Source organism: Amia ocellicauda, chromosome 12 (genome assembly GCF_036373705.1).
Source record: "Amia ocellicauda isolate fAmiCal2 chromosome 12, fAmiCal2.hap1, whole genome shotgun sequence".
In the NCBI taxonomy this organism is placed as follows: Eukaryota; Metazoa; Chordata; class Actinopteri; order Amiiformes; family Amiidae; genus Amia; species Amia ocellicauda.
The window spans coordinates 26,075,872-26,096,495 of NC_089861.1; the positions used below are offsets into that span (position 1 = coordinate 26,075,872).

The following is a 20,624-nucleotide window of genomic DNA, read 5'->3' on the forward strand; positions in this document are numbered from 1 at the left end:
TACCATAATACATTTACTTTGCTTGGTCTGCATATTATTATTAATATAAAACATAATACAGTTTATATAAAACATTAATAATGGCTCTTCAGCCTCGCTCTGGTTTTATTGCTTCCCTCAATGGCAGGCACAGTATCAAAACAAGCAAAACAAAACCTAGCTCTGTTTGAGAGCTAACTAAACTTAAACAGTCCCTATCTAACAAACCACTAATAATAATAACTGTAACTGCCGAGTCGGCAGAGCTGAACACCGGGCAGACTGAAGTACAAAGGGATAAGGCAGGGTCATAATCAAAGTTTGTTACCAGTGGGAGGTTATTAGACAGTACGGGGTTCAAGAGGGAGAATGATCCAGAAAAAGGGTCTCAAGCCAGTGAACCCTTCTCCCTTCTCCCTTCTCTGCACCTTGCTACCCCTGCCAGGAATGCACATATCGGTTGGTTTCCTGCTTCCTTTTATAGAGGAAGTGGTTATTCACTGATCTAATCACAGATAAAGCAGACTACTTGTGTCATGCTGTTGACAGCCATGGCAGAGTACTGAACCCTCTCATCTAAAAATTTTCACATAAGATATTTAGATATTTTTAAATGGATTGCAGATATCTCACTAACTTACTCCTGGATCCTCTGCAATCCAGCTTCCACACCTGGCAGTCACTGACTCCCTCAGCTGTGCTTGGGCGGCCACCCTCTCCTCAGTCCTCATCCTCCTCGATCTCTCCGCAGCATTTGACACTGTCGATCACTCCATCCTCCTCTCCTGCCTCGCTGATCTTGGAATCTCTGGAACTGCTCTCCCCTGGTTCTCCTCCTACCTCAATGACCGGACCTATCAAGTGACATGGCGAGGTTCCTCATCCACCCCCCAAGCACTCCTCACAGGTGTACCCCAAGGCTCCGTCCTGGGCCCGCTCCTGTTCTCTCTCTACACTCACTCCCTGGGCCCCCTCATCGCATCCCATCGTTTCTACTACCACTTCTATGCAGATGATGGCATCTTTCATCCCCTCTCGCATCTCTTCCTGCTTGTCTGCTATCTCTGCCTGGATGCACTTGCACCACCTCAAGCTCAACCTCTCCAAATCAGATCTCCTCTTCCTTCCCCCTCTTCCTCACCTTCTGCTGATCTCTCCATCTCAATCCCCTTGGAATCTGTGACACTCTCTCCTTCTTCTTCCGCTAAGAACCTAGGAGTCACCCTCGATCCTGCGCTCTCCTACACCCAGCACATCACCACGCTGACACGCACCTGCAGATTCTTCCTGAGCAACATACGCCGAATCCATCCCTTCCTCAACACCTACTCGACTCAGCTGCTCGTCCAGTCACTGGTCCTCTCCCGCCTGGACTACTGCATTTCCCTCCTGGCCGGCCTGCCTGCAACTACTACCCGCCGCTCCAGCTCATCCAGAACTCTGCAGCTCATCTGGTATTCTCTCTGCCACGATTCGCACACGCTACTCCACTGCTCCGCTCCCTCCACTGGCTCCCGATACCGGCACGCATTCAGTTCAAGACACTGAGCCTCACCTACCGCTGTCTCAACCACACTGCACCAAGCTACCTTCAGTCCCTCGTCTCCCCATACATCCCCTCCAGACCACTGTGCTCCTCCAGTGCCAGAAGACTAACTCTACCTCCTCTCCACTCTCCTTCCTCCAGAGCCGCTCCTTCTCATCCCAAAACAACAGAGTCCCTGACCTCCTTCCGGCGCTTACTCAAAACACATATTTTCAGACAGTACTTGTAATTTAGTCATTTACTCTACTGTAAGATAGCACTTTACAATGTTTTATCATACTACTTGCCTTGTGTTACTAGTACTCGTATTGTTATTTTGATTTCCCCTTTGCTCCCTTTCCCTTGGCCCTTGACTGTGACCTAACATCTTGTCTGCACTCGGCTTTTACAATCCAGGAAGTAAGACCTCATATTGTATACACTTGTGTAAATTGAATTTGTAAAATGTATTATGCTTTGAATTGCACTGTATTATGTAAATTGGAATTTGTAATGTATTGAACTGCACTGTATTTCTTGCACATTGTACTGCGCTTATGTTTTGTAAGTCGTCCTGGATAAGGGCGTCTGCCAAGAAATAATAATAATAATATCTCATTTTTTAAAGATGGCATGAAATGCATTTCGAGATAAATCTAAATGATAATTTGGCTTGCCATAGTATGGGTCTTCCTGCTTTTTTGAAGGTCCTGTCCTTGGTCTGCCCTGTCCTATGGTTGCAATCTCCCCAGTCTGCGTGTCAGTACAGCTGTGCGATTGCCTGAACTCATTGTACTTCACCTGATCCGTGTTCTTGTATTCTTGGTTGTTGAGGAATTTTCATGTAGGGTGATTGCATGGGGATAGGTGAGTTTCCAGCAGGGGGGTTGGACCTGCTCTGTAGTCACACAGAGTCAGGATATAAATTAGGGGGTTTGGCAGAGCATCAGCAGTCGATGCACTTATAAGAGTAGAACTGCTTTGGCCCCAGTCATCTGATAGTCCCTGCTCCCGTGATAGATCTATAATAAAACATCTCTGTTTGTACACTTGTCTGTTAAAGGTCTCACATTTAGAACATTTAGTAATACATATCTTTACATAGTTGTCACTGTTGAATAATTGTGTATAATTTTGAAATTCTATGATCTCTGAACCTCTGTCATTATTATTATCAACATTATGGCTATCGACATTCTCTCAGACCCCTATTAGCATTTGGTCTATCGTTCCCCCCCGAACCTCAACATCCTCATTGTTAATATGTTGACCATCTCTGACCTCTTGACTAACCCCATTATCATTCCCCTCAGCTTCACAATTCTGACCATCACCACCATTTTGTGGTACATTGCTTAAAGTCTCCAAAAGATGTCAATGTGTTCATCATTTACTGTGTGGTTAGCAGCAATGTCTTAATAAAAGACTGTACTGCTATTGGATACTACCTCTTTCTAAGATTCACAATGTTTCCACAATGGCGTATTGTTGTGTGGTAACTTCATTATACTGTTGCCACAATGCTGTTGGGTTTGCTGGATAACTTTCGTTTCTGCTGAAACAGCCTGACTGGAACTGTGTCTCTCTGCCTCTCAGTCTCTCAGTGAAATGGCAGAAGCTGGAGTTTTCCAGGACCAGATCAGCTGCTCAGTGTGTCTGGACACACTGAAGGATCCAGTGACTATTCCCTGTGGACACAGTTACTGTCTGGGCTGTATTAAGAGCTGCTGGGACCAGGATGATAACATCGGTATCTACAGCTGCCCCCAGTGCAGAGAGACCTTCACCCGCAGGCCTGTACTGCACAGAAACATCATGCTGACTGAAGTGGTGGACAGACTGAAGAAGTCAGGGCTAAATACCACTCCTCCTCCACCTGTTCACAGTCCTACTGGACCTGGAGATGTGTTGTGTGATTTCTGCACTGAAGAAAAGACGAGAGCTGTGAAATCCTGTCTGGTGTGTCTGGCCTCTTACTGTCAGTCTCACCTCCAGCCTCACTATGAAGTGGCTCCACTGAAGAAGCACAAGCTGGTTGATGCCACCGGGCGTCTGGACGATGTTCTCTGTCCTAATCATCAGAAACTGCTGGAGGTCTATTGCCGCACTGATCAGAAGTGTATCTGTTTGCTGTGTGTAATGGATGATCATAAAAGCCACGATACAGTCTCCGCTGCAGCAGAAAGGGCTGAGAAACAGGTGAGGACTGTGACTCTGTACTGGGAGCTCTCTGACATCATAAGCACCTGTACATTAATGCTGTGAAATGATTTCCTGTCCACAAAATCTGCCTCATTTGGTCCTGAGGTGCCTGGATGTGGATTTGACTGTAGAGCACCAATTACTTTGTGGTTCTCAGCATAATAATGTAGCCTGTAGTAAAATAACAATAGGATTACCTATTCACTAAATTGCATATAACCTTGTAGCAGCAGGGTTGCCAATATTTTGAACTGAGTATAGGAACGTGCCACTAGCAATAAAGCACAGCCCTGTGCATATAGTCTGTGTTACTATCAAAGCACAGAGGAGCCGCGTGGTTTGGTAATGTACAGCTCAAGTAAATTTATTAGGTATATTTTAGCTTGCCGACTGAATCTATAGCGCTCAAATAGGAAAACGTGAATGATGCAAATTATATTTACGCTGGAGCAGGTTTACGTTTAAGAATGTGTTGCTACAGTAACTTACTCAGCTGGACTTTGTTTGCTTCGAGGATGGAAAAGCCAGACTTCTGTCGATTTATCCTCAAAGTTAGCTGGCTCACATGGTTAGCCAGCTACGAGGAACAGGGCCCTGGTCCCCAACCTGCCTGCAAGCGAGTGCTACTCCCAGTCATTATGTTTAATGCTGAGTCCCATCTGTCTCTTAGGAAAGTTCACTTTTTACTCATCAGTTTGTTTCTAATGATTTCTTCATACAGGATTACATCTATTTGGTGATTAACTTACTTAATTTATGTATTTGTTAATTTGTTTGTTTATGTATGTTATTTCCAGATTTGTAATATGATATTGTATTTTGTAACTAATTTACTCCCATATATAAATAACTAAATATGGCATTGGATTCTTTAACCCTTAATATGCTGCATTTATATATATATATATATATATATATATATATTGCTAACTTAGTGCTATACCATTGCATTGTATAGTATAGATTTGTTCATTAAGGTTGGGAAAAGCCTCTTTAGGAATGATGCTGTGTCTCTGTCCACAGAAGCAGCTGGGGAAAACACGAGGACAATACCAGCAGAGACTCGAGCAGAGAGAGAAGGAGCTGAAGACACTGAGACAGGCTGTGGAGTCACTCAAGGTGGGAACTGACCAGAGGAGGAGCTGACATTAACACACACTGACACCCCCGCAGCAATCCTCTGGAGTATATATACTGAGGTGCAGTCCACTGTCAGTGCTGTCCCTCTGTAATAACCCCTGTGTGTCTCTCACTCAGAGCTCTGCACAGACAGCAGTGCAGGACAGTGAGAGGATCTTCACTGAGCTGATCCGCTCCATTGATAGAAGGCGCTGTGAGGTCACACAGATGATCAGAGCTCAGGAGACGGCTGCAGTGAGTCAGGCTGAGGGGCTCATAGAGAGACTGGAGCAGGAGATTGCTGAGCTGAGGACGAGAGACGCTGATCTGAAGCAGCTCTCCCTCACAGAGGATCACGTCCACTTCCTCCAGGTAACGTCGCTGCTCTGGGACAATCTGCAGGACAGAAGGGGCATCTTTCACACAGAGCTCTCCAATGGAGCCGCTCCTGGTTTTTCCCCTGGAATCTGCTGCACAATGTTCACTCTGCCCTCCTTCTCTCTCTCTCTCTCTCTCTCTCTCTCTGCTGTAGAAATGCCAGTCTCTCTGTGCCCCTCCTGGAGCTGCAGACTCGCCCAACATCACTGTCAGTCCACTCTTCTCTCTTGAGGCTGTGGGGAAAGCTGTCACTGAACTGAAGGAGCGACTGGAGGACGTCTGCCAGGGGGAACTGGTCAAGATCTCACAGATAGGTTGGTCGAGAAACACATTGTCACAGGTGTCCAGGGAGCAGCTGACATCACTGACATGTCCAGCTCTGGAGGGACCTGAGCCCAAGCTGACAGAGAGGCAGGAGGTTTATGAGAGTAGCTCTTGTGTGAGAGATTTCTGGCTCCGGAGCCACAAAAAACAGTGCAAACTAGGATGCGATCATTATTTATAATGATTTTTTTTTTTTACTTTTATGAAAATAACTGTTTAACAAAACCAAAATATTACTAACAAACATCTGTTTAACCATTCAAACATGAAAAAGTAGAACATTGTAAAGATGTCTGTGGCAATTAGGGTTGCCATCCAGCCAGTATTTTAGCGGACTGTCTGGTATTTGTACACTACATGGCCAAATGTATGTCCACACCCCTTCTAATTAGTGGATTTGCCTATTTCAGCCACACCCACTGCTGACAGGCATATACAGTGCCTCTCAAAAGTATTCACCCCCCTTGGACTTTTCCACATGTCATTGTTTTACAACATGATATCAGAATGGATTTAAATCAGGAGTTTTGGCCACTGATCAACACAGAAAAAGTGAAAAATATAATCTAAAAATTCTTCTAAATGAATTGCAAATACAATCCTTGAATGCATAAGTAATCACCCCCTTTGCTATGACACACCTAATTAAGCTGTGGTGAAACCAATTGTCTCCACAGTCACATAATCCACCAATTAAGGTGTGTCACATGATTTCAGGTTAAATACACCTGTCTCTGGGAGGTCCAACAGTTGGTTAGTACAATTCCTAACAAAAACATAATCTAAAACTTCAAATCAATGCGGAATAAGGTTCTTCAAAAGCACCAATCAGGGGTAGGATATAAAAACATTTCCAAGGCACGGAATATCCTCCAGAGCACAGTAAAGTGCATTATTAAGAAATGGAGAGAATATGGCACAACTGTGAATCTGCCTAGATCAGGCAGGGAGGCCACCAAGAGACCAATGGCAACTCTAAAGGAGACACTGTGCATACTGCAACAATAGCCCGGTGCTTCACAAAAGTGGCCTTTTTGGGAGAGTTGCAAAACAAAAGCCATTGTTTATAAAAACTATATCAAATCTCGGCTACACTTTGCCAGAAGGCATGTGGGAGACTCTAAGACCAAGTAGAGGAAGATTCTATGGTCTGATGAGACCAAAAGAGAGCTTTTAGCCTCAACGCTAAGCGCTACATTTGGTGCAAGCCTAACACCGCACATCATCCCGAGAACACCATCCCTACCATGAAGCATGGTGGTGGCAGCATCACGCAAAATGGATGCAGCAAAGTACAGAGAAATCCTGGAAGAAAACCTGCTGAAGTCTGCAAGAGATCTGGGATTTGGGAGAAGATTAATCTTCCAGCAGGGCAATGACTCCAAACACACAGCCAAAGCCACACTGGAGTGGCTAAAAAACAAAAAGGTCAATGTCCTGGAGTGGCCCAGACTTAAATCCAAGAATTCAATGTGGAGAGAGTTGAAAATCACTATTCACCAAAGGTCCCCATCCAAATTGATGGAGCTTGAGCAATTGTGCAAAGAAGAATGGGCAAAAAATGCTGTGTCTAGATGTGCACAGCTGGTAGAGACTTATACACATAGACTCATGGCTGTAATTGCTGCAAAAGGTGCCTCTACCAAAAATGTACTGAAAAAGTCCTGATTAAATCCATTCTAATTTCATGTTGTAACACAATGACATGTGGAAAAGACCAAGAGGTGTAAATACCTTTGAGAGCCACTCTAAAATCAAGCCACACAGGATGCTACCTTTCCAACAAGTCAGTTTGTCAAATTTCTGCCCTGCTAGAGTTGTCCTGGTGAGCTGTAAGTGCTGTTATTGTTAAGAGGAAAATGTCTAAGAGCAACAACAGCTGAGCCGCGAAGTGGTCGGCCACACAAGCTCACAGAACGGGACTGTTGAGTGCTGATGCATGTACCGCATAAAAATTGTCTATCGTTGGTTACAACAATCACTTCTGAGGGCCAAACTGCCTCTGGAAGCAACGTCAGCAGAATAACTGTTCTTTGTGAGCTTCATGATATGGGTTTCCATGGCCGAGCAGCCGCACAAGCCTAAGATCTCCATGTGCAATGCCAAAAGTCGGCTGGAGTGGTGAAACCATTTGACCTGGCACCAGTGGAAATGCGATCTCTGGAGTGATGAATCACGCTTCACCATCTGGCAGTCTGATGGAGGAATCTGGGTTTGGCAGATGCCAGGAGAACACTACCTGCCCGAATGCATAGTGCCAACTGTAAAGTTTGGAGGAGGAATAATGGTCTCAGGGCTCGGCCCCTTAGTCCCACTGAAGGGAGATCTTAACGCTACAGCCTAAAATGACATTCTAGATGATTTTGCACTTCTAAATGTGTGGCAACAGTTTGGGGAAGGCCTTTCCTGTTTCAGCATTACAACCCATGCACAAAGTGAGATCCTTACAGATATAGTTTGTTAAGATTGGTGTGGAAGAACTTGACTGGCCTGCACAGAACCCTCACCTCAACCCCATCCCACGTTTGGGATGAATGGAAAAGCTGACTGTGAGACAGGGCTGATTGCCCAACATCAGTGCCCGACCTCACTGATGCTCTTGTGGCTGAAATCCCCTCAACAATGTTCCAACATCTAGTTGAAAGCCTTTCCAGAAGAGTGGAGGCTGTTATTGCATCAAAGGGGGACCAACTCCATATTCATGCCGATTTTGGAATGAAATGTTCGACGAGCAGATGTCCACATACTTTTGGCCATGTAGTGTATGTACTTTGACCCCCTATCCAGTATTTTTGGAAGATGTCCGGTTATTTTAAGTACTGTAATCTATTCGCAACCCCCCACCACCAGGAGTCCAGTATCTCAAAAGTGGCAAACAAGGTGCAGGGGGCATGACTCCTGGATGTGACCTTAACTCCCTGGCAACCAACTTTTGGACAAGCTATTCAGGACATTTCAGGTAACAGACAGATATAAAATGAGGTTAATTTAGGCAGATGGAGAATTTGGTTCAGATAAAATCATTTGTAAATACTTAAAACTTTAGAGTTAAAATGGACTTTACTTCTTTTGCAAGTGGTTTATGAGAGATGCCCTGAGATTATATAATCACTTCTGGAATGGAGTGAGAAAGTGAAGGTGTCATATAATTACAATTAATTAAAAATAATGTATTATGTACTAATAGGTGGAGTGAGAACTGATCTTATTTTATAACCCCCAACACACAACAAAACCTATTAAGTTATATATTTTGTTAATTTAAGAAAACTGGACTTAATATCTGGGTGAGTTTAATGGAGGGGGGAAAGAGTGGACCAGCTCCATGACCTCAGCTCCGGCTCCAGGCTCCGGAGTGTTCCAGTGAGCCCTGCTCCAGCTCCGCTCTGGCTCCGGTGCACAACTAACAAAAACGGTCCAGCTCCGCTCCGGCTCTGGGTCCTGTAACTGGCTCCGGGCTTCGGAGCCGATGCACGGCCAACCCTACTGTTAACTACTGTACAGTCTCACAAGCTGTGATGAAGACTCTCATACAGCATGACATCAAGCTGTCAAGCGTAGTGCCATATGTGAGGGACAATGCAAAGTACATGCAAAAGTCAGTTTAAGTGGGATTTTAACTAACTGACGTGCTGGGCACATATTACAGCTAAGTGAGTGCTGCACAGATTCAGCAAACATTTTGTCATGGTTCGCATCGCAAAAAGCGAGTCAATTCACCTCCATTTGCGATGTATTTTCTTGGGAGATTCGCTGACTGTGCCAGTCATTAAAATACGTTTTTCCAACCCAAAACAAGCAACGAAAATGCCTGTACAACCCACCTACGTACATGTAATGGTACCATTTTTGTGTCAGAACGCATGGGGGTGATGGCAGGTTGGTACAACTTCACACTTGCTTTCACGCTGGCATCCTCTATGGCAGTCTCTGGGGTCTGCCCTTTGCAAATCGTCCCTGGGGTGGTACGAGCGTCTACGTCATATCACTCTAATCCTGTCTCCATAGGTGCTCAATGCTGTCACTCAGGTCTACGCATGTCTGTAGCTTTCCAATGAACCTAGTTACGCCATTTCCGTATAAGCAGCGCTGAGATATCGGCCCTGTAAGAAACGCGTGTGTGAGGAGAGAGGGACCGCATTCCGTGCCCTGTTACCCGAGTCCTGTCCCTCATCGGCCAGCGGGTCTATCATTCATACAGGGCAGGGCTGTGACTTTCCAATGACCAGACATGCCCATATGTGAGAGGCACAGAGCACACATAGGGGAGCACAGTGTAGACGCGATTCACACACACAGCAGAAAGACGCCATACAGCAAGAAAAACAAATACAAAGTAGAAAAATTGAATCTGACACACAAAAAAAGCACCTCACCCTTCAAAAACAAATCACAGATGCTGAGTCTGTTGACAGCACTATGAAAGCCACTGACAGTGTGCTCTGTGCAAGAATACAACACCATGGCAGCGTGGTGGCTGGGATGAGTCACTGCATCAACAGTACAGAACAGCCTGTGTCGATGTGAGGCCTAAAGTGACAATATTCAAAAGCCAAAAGGAATTCTGTTTCCCTGTTTAGTATTCTTCTTTAATTGTATATAGTTATTCCGGCTGTTGGTAGTCTAATATAAATGGCTGTAATTTCTGTTCTGGAGGTCAGATTTGAGTTTTATTTTTTATTCAAGTTTGTAAGACTTTGAGGTTTCAATGTCCACTGAAAAGTCTGCCTGGAGCAATAAAAAGGTGTTATATTGACCATAATTTTTTTTTGTTTTCTTCACTTTTTTGATTTCTGTATTAACGTTGGTGGGACAAACACAATTATTTGTTATTTTCTGAATCTCCATTTTGTGCTGAGTGTTTCCATATAAGAAACTTGCCTCTAGCCCTTGTAGTTACAGTAAAAATATGACAACAGTAAAATCAGGCAAAAATGGGAGGGCCTCAGAAGGTTAAAATAAAGAAGTTGTATTGAAAGTCTCTTCAAGTGCATAACTGTATTAGTCAAGACAGATACAGTGAGGGAAAAAAGTATTTGATCCCCTGCTGATTTTGTACGTTTGCCCACTGACAAAGAAATGATCAGTCTATAATTTAATGGTAGGTGTATTTTAACAGTGAGAGACAGAATAACAGCAAAAAAATCCAGAAAAACGCATTTCAAAAAAGTTATAAATTGATTTGCATGTTACTGAGGGAAATAAGTATTTGACCCCTTCGACTTAGTACTTGGTGGCAAAACCCTTGTTGGCAATCACAGAGGTCAGACGTTTCTTGTAGTTGGCCACCAGGTTTGCACACATCTCAGGAGGGATTTTGTCCCACTTCTCTTTGCAGATCCTCTCCAAGTCATTAAGGTTTCGAGGCTGACGTTTGGCAACTCTGAATGGTATGCATCTATAGAGATTAAAACTTGTATTAACACACCAGTCCCTATGCAATGGTGAATGAAAGCATTACTTAATAAATAAGCAATGCAGTCAGGGTCTGTGAGCAGAGATGGATAGTACTGTGCCGGATTCTGGAAAGGCTTGACTACACTAGTACCTCAGGAGAAGCATAGAAGACTTGGTGGTATAACTATGGTACAGGGATGAGCATGAGACTGGCTGCTATCTACAACAGGGAAGGGCAACTCAGCCTAATTGAGGCGGAGTTGTGCTTCATCCTCCCAGCAGACAGGCAGCTACAAACGCAGTTCAATGCAATAATTGCTAGCTCAGTTAATTACTACAATCAACCACTAGAGGGCGGCAGCTCAAGAAGCATTAGGCTAATAATAATATTAAAAGCATTTTTAATCCTGGCACAACTACTGTAGCCAGCAGTAGAGGAGCCAAGATACAATTACTTGATCATTGTAAAAAACTGATCATGAGAACCATGTATTCCAGCCAAGATGGGAGACAGATTATCTTTTTTATTTAAACTAAAACTAAAGCTTTTGTAAGCTTTTGTTCCTTTTGTGTTATAATTCAGACATAACTATAATGGGTCTGCTTTTTTATTTAAACTAAAAGTAAAGCTTTGGGCAACTGGTGTGCTTTCATAATAAAAACTAAAACAATAATCACATGTTGGATTATTTAATTAATTAGTAGTTATATTAGCCAAGTAGAGGAAGGTGGATTACAACATTATCTTAATGAGAGTGCGGGTTTGTAATCTGGCCCTCTGGTAGTAAGGATGCAAATGTATTGGCCCTCACCACCGTCAAAGTTGCCCATCCCTGATCTACAGTCACACACCTGCAACATGCAAGCATTAAATAACAATTAATGCAAACATCTGTAAAATACATGTCACAGTCTAAAATGCATGCAAAGTAATGTAGATAAGAATGCACATATCATATGTCATGAGAATAAAATAAAAAATAATAAAAAAACACCACTTTTGATCATTGGTAGACCAATTCAAATTGCTAATCAAGCAACTCGTGTTGCTAAGCAAAATTATTTTTGATTAGCATGAACTGCTATGCAAATTTGAGACAACAAAATGTACTCTGAGATTGTATACAGAAGTGGACCGTCCGTGTGCGCTAATAAAAGTTGCTCTGCAAAGCCCCACTCAGACGCGTTCATTTCAGAGACTCCCTGATTGACCATGGCATTAAAGCCCACATTGGCACCGGTACCCGTTGTAGCGAGGTGGAGCAGCTGCTTTAAAGCTGTGGAGTATCGCTGCCAGCGTGCGGAGAACTGCAAGGGTTCATTGAGGGAAACTGAAGTGCAGGACGCACCTGCCGTCCTAGAGGAACTAAACATTTAACTTGTGGCAGACTTAAATTTAATTCAAACAGAATAAATGCCACTTATTCAGACATAACTTCAATTTGAATAACGTCTACATTGCCCACAGAGGTGCACAGCATCGCATCTGATCTACTGGCAACATTTTAAAACAAAGACCGCATTGCGACAGATGATCTGAAACGGCAGCTTTTCAAACATTGTGCAGAGAAACTGCAGGGACACGTACAAACAGAGAAACAGCCAGCTTTGGGATTTTTAAGTTCCTGTGCTCTCCCACAACTTCACTGACTGTGAGCAGAGTATCCACTGCTGAGATCTGTGAGGGGGAGCAGGCCGTTTACATGAACAGTGTGAAGGACCTTCCCAGTAACAATGAAATGTCCATATCCACTTTTTGAAGCACCATGGAGAAGTGTTTGCCAAAATTAAGCCAGATTGCTCGAGTTGTTTTGGCGATACCATGCAAATCAGTTGATACTGAACGCAGTTCCTCCAAACGTGGGCAAGTGCTAACACTACAGTGTTACTGTACATCAATGGAAAGCATTAAGATGTGCCCAAATGAGTTCAATTCTGTTGTAAAAATGTCCATTTATATTAAAATATTGACATAAATATTTGTCCGGCATTTTTGGTTATGTTGAAGTGGATTGAACTGCTATAGCTTTTTGTAATATTGCGTTGTTGGTGTTAACAGCTCCATTTCATTTTCAGAAATGCAATTTAAATAGTGTTTGTAAACATTGTTATGTAGGCTGCTAACGTTATTGAAATGTAAAAGTATAATATTTTTTATTGCTTTTGTGTTGCAATGAAACAGTGTTAATACTTGTCTACATACACATCAGTTCCTTTGACTGTAAATACAATAAACGTACTTTCGAGTTGGCCTTATACAATTTGTAAGTGTCACTTATTGCCTCATAACACAATAACTATTGTTAAAATATATTTCTGAAATTTCAGAAACTGAAAGCTTTAGAAATCCGAAAAGTCTTTATTTTCATTGCTGGAAATCACTGGCTCTACTCATGAGGAAAGGAGGGCTGTTTGTGTCCTGGATTCATCCACAAGGCTCAGTTGTCCTTCTCTCTCTGTGTGTCTCTGTCTGTCTCCCCAGTGAAGAGGGACTCCAGTCTGCAGGATCCAGAGCCCAGGACCCGAGCAGAGTTTTTACAATGTGAGTCTGTTTCACACTGCAACTCTCCACTGAAAGATGCTCGACTCCTTTAGAGATGAGCTGACAGCACAGAACAGAGACGCACACTCACACTGACACACCTGCACTACAATACACACACTGACACACAATCAATCCCACAGACACACCGAAACATGGCAACACAAGAGTAATATACACCCAACAGTGCTAACACACACATACACTCACACACACACACACACACAGGAACTGAAACAGATGCCATGGATACAGACACACACACTGACACTTGCACAGAGACAGATGGACAGACACACTGACAAGCACAGAGACACGCAGAGTCAGGCAGACAGATATAGTGACAGACAGACGGTCAGAGACAGACAGAGGCTCCAGTGTGAGTGTTTTTCTGTGCTGTGGGCGGAGGGACTCTAGTGGGGATCTCTACACTGTAAAAGAAAATCCGTAGTTTTTACAAAACAATTCTGGCAGCTGTGAAAATATAACCCAGTGTACACAGATTAGGCATCTAAATACTGAAAAGCAAAGCTAGATGTGCCTTAAGAGATACTGTACTGAAAGACTTCAAAATCTAATAAATTGCCTTTTGAATTATTTATTTATTAACCTCAAAGCAGTGAACAAAAACATCAGTCATTTCTCAACATACAAATTTGTAATATGTACTTTATTCACAAACAATGCAATAGAGAGCATATGACAGATAATTGATCATATTATTGGAACTAAAAGAGGAAAGATGGAGGGAAAGAGATGGGAGGAAACACGAGAGAAAGAGTTAAGAAAAATAGGAGAAAAAGTGCAAGAAAGAGGAAGACTTTTCTTTTAGAACGGTTAAGAACAATTAAGAGTTTTTTATCAATAAAAGTAAAAAAATTTAACACCCTTTAAGGATTACTGCATTTCCTTATTAGAAGCAATAGAACAAATGTACCAATATCTACAAATAAGCTCTTCAAATTGAGGTACAGGAATGCAAATCAGAAAATATAAGAGCAATAAAAATCGAACAGTTGTATACAAACTCGTCTGTAACAATTTAGTCTGAAAAATGTACTTGCTTCTTAATCTTGAAGAACTAAGCATAGGAGCTGAAACAAATCTTCAAGCTGGGAGTGTGGCACATCATTACTAAAAAAAAACACAGTGGGGAATCTATAAATTGGATTTTTAAATGGGAGCAGAAGAAGAAAAACATGCGACTTTATTAATAATAAAATAGCTTCATTAACAGAAACAATAACTTCACAATAACTAATAGCTCCCAAACATCATGCACTGAGTGGAAATGAAAGAGGGGATGTTGTCAAGTATGTTTCGATCCACACACAGCATGAACCGTTTAGCAGAAAAGCAGGATCGACCTAAAAAGAAAAAAATAATTCAAGCAAAATTATAAAAACATGTATTACAGTAACAAAAAAAACATTGTGCAGCAAGAATCTGTGTCCAAGTTTGTTACAGCCTGTAGGAACTTGTTGTTCTTGTTCACACCAACAGTATTTAAGTAGTTCAAGAGTCGTTTCCCTTCAGATCCACATTCCGTGTGCTTCCAAGCAGCAAGGACTTTTCAGGCTTGAATTGGCCTCAGCGCTGATAGCAAAGGGACTGCATGGTCTCTTCTAAAATATCTTTTGTCACCTCTGAAAGGTCAGGCAAGACCTCAGTGATGGCGGTGCGTAGAAATGTTCTCTCCAAGTCAGTCATTTCTGGAATCAAGTAAGTAGTAATTAGACATTTAGTGAAGTAACACTGATAAGAGGAGCCTCTTCTTTTGAGTATATACACTCACCTAAAGGATTATTAGGAACACCTGTTCAATTTCTCATTAATGCAATTATCTAACCAACCAATCACATGGCAGTTGCTTCAATGCATTTAGGGGTGTGGTCCTGGTCAAGACAATCTCCTGAACTCCAAACTGAATGTCTGAATGGGAAAGAAAGGTGATTTAAGCAATTTTGAGCGTGGCATGGTTGTTGGTGCCAGACAGGCCGGTCTGAGTATTTCACAATCTGCTCAGTTACTGGGATTTTCACGCACAACCATTTCTAGGGTTTACAAAGAATGGTGTGAAAAGGGAAAAACATCCAGTATGCGGCAGTCCTGTGGGCGAAAATGCCTTGTTGATGCTAGAGGTCAGAGGAGAATGGGCCGACTGATTCAAGCTGATAGAAGAGCAACTTTGACTGAAATAAGCACTCGTTACAACCGAGGTATGCAGCAAAGCATTTGTGAAGCCACAACACGTACAACCTTGAGGCGGATGGGCTACAACAGCAGAAGACCCCACCGGGTACCACTCATCTCCACTACAAATAGGAAAAAGAGGCTACAATTTGCACAAGCTCACCAAAATTGGACAGTTGAAGACTGGAAAAATGTTGCCTGGTCTGATGAGTCTCGATTTCTGTTGAGACATTCAGATGGTAGAGTCAGAATTTGGTGTATACAGAATGAGAACATGGATCCATCATGCCTTGTTACCACTGTGCAGGCTGGTGGTGGTGGTGGTGTAATGGTGTGGGGGATGTTTTCCTGGCACACTTTAGGCCCCTTAGTGCCAATTGGGCATCGTTTAAATGCCACGGCCTACCTGAGCATTGTTTCTGACCATGTCCATCCCTTTATGACCACCATGTACCCATCCTCTGATGGCTACTTCCAGCAGGATAATGCACCATGTCACAAAGGTCGAATCATTTCAAATTGGTTTCTTGAACATGACAATGAGTTCACTGTACTAAACTGGCTCCCACAGTCACCAGATCTCAACCCAATAGAGCATCTTTGGGATGTGGTGGAACGGGAGCTTCGTGCCCTGGATGTGCATCCCACTAATCTCCATCAACTGCAAGATGCTATCCTATCAATATGAGCCAACATTTCTAAAGAATGCTTTCAGCACCTTGTTGAATCAATGCCACGTAGAATTAAGGCAGTTCTGAAGGCGAAAGGGGGTCAAACACAGTATTAGTATGGTGTTCCTAATAATCCTTTAGGTGAGTGTAATGTGTGAGGGGATTTAAACTTTTTTTTTATTTCTGTACATCTAAAAGTAAAAAAACTGCAGTTACTTTAATCTTTTTCCAATTGTATGTTATCATTTTTACTAAGCATACATGAGCATTTGTAGTATGCTTTCTCCACCACTGTGGCCAAGACCTCTTCATTTCGAAAACACACTGTGTTTCAGCAGAATTACTTGATGCCCGTTAACAATGTACGATGGTAACGGATAAAAATCTACCAAGTCCTTAATGTTAAGACTCTGTTTTGTCACAGAGTACAGATGGTTATTCAGAATGATAGTCAGCTTTATGTATTTCCATCACAAAATACACAACGGCATCATTTTGAATTACAATAATGAGAAGTTCTCAATGGACTCATCATTTTTTGACACAAGGAAATGACCCTTTTTATATGATGTACCTTCGTACACTATGTCTGTGGATACACTAGTATTGATTTCTGAAAAGCTAAACTCTCTCACTGCATTTTTAATCGTGTCACTGTAAAGGTTGGGGTAAAAAGTGAAACGGTCTTTGACTTGCAGAAGCTGACTGCATCCTGGCCCAGCTGAAACATCTGATGTCTTTCGGATTAAGTTAGGCAGATGTTTTTAAAGATTTTCAAATGCCTGGCACATCTCTTTAAGTGGCTGTGTTTAATTTCTAAACACATCGTCCATAATCTAATCAAGGGAACAAATTTAAAAATTGGTGCCGCATAGTGCCGCAAGAAATGATGTTTTGTTTTAGTGGACTCTCAGTAAATAAAGACTTTCTTGATTCCAAATATTCTTGGATTAGAATGTCAAGAAAGGCTTCCTGTGCTGATGAAATCTTTTGCTCACAAATCATATCAACAATATCTTTAAGATGGAGAGTTAACTGCCACACGTCATCTTCTGGATTTTGCACTTTGTCACCAATTAATACAGGAAGGAACCTTAAGAAATTGCAATTGTGAATGGCTTGCCCTGAAAGCCTGGGCACAGGGAAGAACTGGTTGGACTTTTTTGCCATCACTTATGTCACTAAAATCATCTGAGTCTGTTTCACAAGACGGTTGTGACACTGAATTCTTCCATAATTCTGATTCTAATAAGATACTTAATGTTTCTATCACAGGTATGTAGTATGCAAACCTTTGTGTCATATTTTCATCATTTCCTAATGTTACTTTCTTAGGCTCTATGTAATGCAACATTTGTTTGAATGTCTGAGCTCTTGAATATGTTGTTCTCAGTGGTCCCTGATGACAGAAAGAGAACAGATCTGAATTCTGTACACAATCACAGACTTTACTGACAACATCATCTGTTAGACACATGTCATTTTTTAAAAGTGACTGTAGTTACTTCAAATGTAATCCTCTCCTAACTCATGCACATTTGGCATCTCTTCAACGATCGTCTGTGTTGTTGAAACTGGAAGAAGGAGCTGCCCTTGCAATTTTAGGTACAATAAACATACATTCATAAGAAAGGGCTCATTGCAATTCTGTGGCAATTCAATGCGTTCATTTGCTGTTGCATCATTTGAGCTCTGGGAAGCATCTTCACATGCAATGACAGTATAAGACTGAGAAATGGTTTCCCTGTAAATGTCACTTATCAACCGAACATGCTCTGTGTTTCCTGGACATATGAGCAGTAAATGATGATTTCACAGTGAACGTATTTGTACAACCTGTTACTGGACATGCCACAGGTCGCCCCTCCACTACATGCTCTTTTAAGTGGCATATAAGTTCATTGACTGTGTGAAATTGGGGCTCACACAAGGCTCTCGCAGTAACAGGGTCCAGACTCATTGTGAGCCCATAGAAATGAGCTTTAAAAGCTGCGTCAGTACAAGATGTGCGTTTGCAGGCGGCGCAACACATTGAGAAACAATGGGGCTCGTTCCTATGAGCTCTACAGCGCAGCACACGAGCCTCCGCGTCTCTAGTGTTTTACTGCACTTTGATCAAACTAACAAAATCGCTGGATTTCTTCACTCGACTCGGATGTCACTGCAAAACACACTCAGCATGAAAGATCAAACGGAAGAGCTGAGCGCTAAACATGAAACTCAATCCGATCAACCCCGGCCCGTCGGCATTATTATCATGACGGCAAAATATACCCTCGGTCACAAACATATGCTTGTACGGTCATGTGTCTCCAGTGTGAAGAAAACAAACTGTGCTCTTAGCTGTGGGACAGATCACGATTTTACAGCCATCATGCGCAACTCACTAACGAGCCGCCAACTTCGTCACAATGGCGGCTGCGCGATAATCCGAGCTGTTTCACTGCTCAGTGAGCGGACAGGCAAAGCGCAGCGCGACATCAACACACAGCGTTATTACTCTGAAAAAGACATTGTACATAGTACTAAATGACATCATTCTGTAATGAAAACCCCGACACTGTGTTTTATCATTTACAACTGATTAACAATTAAATAATTAATATTGTAATATTGTAAATTTCACAGACAATTTTTACAGTGTAGTGATTGGTCTTTTTACCTGCCTGTCTTGTCTCTCCTGTCCAATCAGATTCCTGTGACGTCACACTGGATCACAACACAATGAACAGACAGCTGATACAGCAGGGCAGGACTGTGACAGTGAGTGGAGACACCCAGTCCTATCCTGATCACCCAGAGAGATTTGACCGCCTGTGTCAAGTGCTGTGCAGAGAGGGTCTGTCTGGGACTCGCTGTTACTGGCAGAATCGTATATTTTCATTATATTTGTAATCCCTCATTACATTTGTATTCCCTGTAATCTCTATAACTATATGTTAATGGTAATCCAAATATAGACGCTTTACCGACTGCAGAAATACAAACCCTACAACCTCACAAAACTTAGCGATTAATACAGCTGATCCATTCATTACGGTGTCAGAGGTGTTTTTATAGGAATCTCATTCCCAATAAAAGCTGATACCCCAATTCAATTTTTAAAATACTTTATTTATTCAATTCAAAATACCTGCAATTAATTTACATCTTTTCATTTTCACTCAAACAATTCACATTTCATATCCTAAAATCATGTACTAAAACTATGAAAGCTAAACTGTGCAGATATACATTTCCACCTAAATACTCAATAGGAGTTACTCTAGGTGAAAGAATTTAAATATTCAATGATACAAAAATAACCATGGAGTAAAAAAAATATATACTTAAACAATGACAACTGTCACATCCTATTTTTGTTTAACTACATAATTACTATCTCCGTTGAAAAGTGTATTTTTTAAGAGGAGGGAAAAAAAAAAAAAAAAAAAAAACTATTTCCAATAAAAGTGCAAGTGCATAGAAAAAACACCCTAAAAATAAAACTATATCCATTACACAGCCCAACACAATTTTATTGCAAAAGGCCCCAGCCAGCTCCCCTCCTTCCTCGATTTTCCACCATAAGACTGCCTCCTCTTTGCCCACCTTACCCACATCTCTTAGAAAATCATCTTTAGCTATAGAAACTGCCAATTTACCCACCAATTCTACTGGGACCTGAAGCCCCTTGATAGCCAACATATTTCTGGCTCGCAATAGAGCATCTTTACCACAATTTACCAAGGCCCAGATTCTATTTCGTGTGGGGGGCGGAAGGTTCATTTCAAAAAGTCCATATAATATACACGAAGGGCTTAAAGAGAAATTTGGAGAAAAGCTACCAAGCCAATTGTCAAAAAGGGCCCAAAAAGTTTTTGCAAACAAACATTGTAACAATAAGTGTGAGACCGACTCCTCTCCAAAACAGCCAGGTCTAACACAACGAGGGCTGGGGGTAATTCCCCCGTTTATATAAAAATTCTCTAATCGACAAACACTGATGTGCTATACTCCAGGCCAGATCTTTATGGGCATTAATAAGAAAGTCAGAGGAGATGCATTTCCATGCTATTCTTGTCTGGGTCTCCGTCAAAAGACCAGCCGGTGTTAGTCTCTCCCCATCTACCGAAAGCAAGGTTTCCAAACTATGGGCATTAACTTTGTCAGGAGGGATGCTACTATGAACATAGATTCTTAAAAAAACTCTAACTAACTCATAGGGAGGGGGGCATGTATCCGAGAAGGGGGTGTCTAAGCTTATCCTTGTGCCACATACCCTGAGCACCTCTCTACCCACCCAGAGACGGGC

General features: G+C 42.2%; 1 protein-coding gene across 1 annotated transcript; it reads left to right on the forward strand.

Annotated features, from left to right (window-relative positions):
• The first annotated feature begins 3,104 nt into the window (after positions 1 to 3,104).
• Positions 3,105 to 19,406, forward strand: LOC136764748 (tripartite motif-containing protein 16-like). The gene is made up of 6 exons (XM_066719057.1): positions 3,105 to 3,703; positions 4,730 to 4,825; positions 4,964 to 5,197; positions 5,358 to 5,517; positions 13,407 to 13,466; positions 19,023 to 19,406. The coding sequence occupies exons 1-6, from the start codon at positions 3,113 to 3,115 to the stop codon at positions 19,223 to 19,225; spliced, it is 1,344 nt and encodes a 447-aa protein (XP_066575154.1). The 5' UTR covers positions 3,105 to 3,112; the 3' UTR covers positions 19,226 to 19,406.
• Positions 19,407 to 20,624: the final 1,218 nt, after the last annotated feature.

Excerpts from the sequence above, each read along its gene's own strand:
- LOC136764748 (XM_066719057.1), top strand. The coding sequence starts at position 3,113 with ATGGCAGAAGCTGGAGTTTTCCAGGACCAGATCAGCTGCTCAGTGTGT. Across the intron at positions 4,826-4,963 it reads AGGCTGTGGAGTCACTCAAG|AGCTCTGCACAGACAGCAGT; the intron begins GTGGGAACTGAC and ends TCTCTCACTCAG. Across the intron at positions 13,467-19,022 it reads CCGAGCAGAGTTTTTACAAT|ATTCCTGTGACGTCACACTG; the intron begins GTGAGTCTGTTT and ends CTGTCCAATCAG.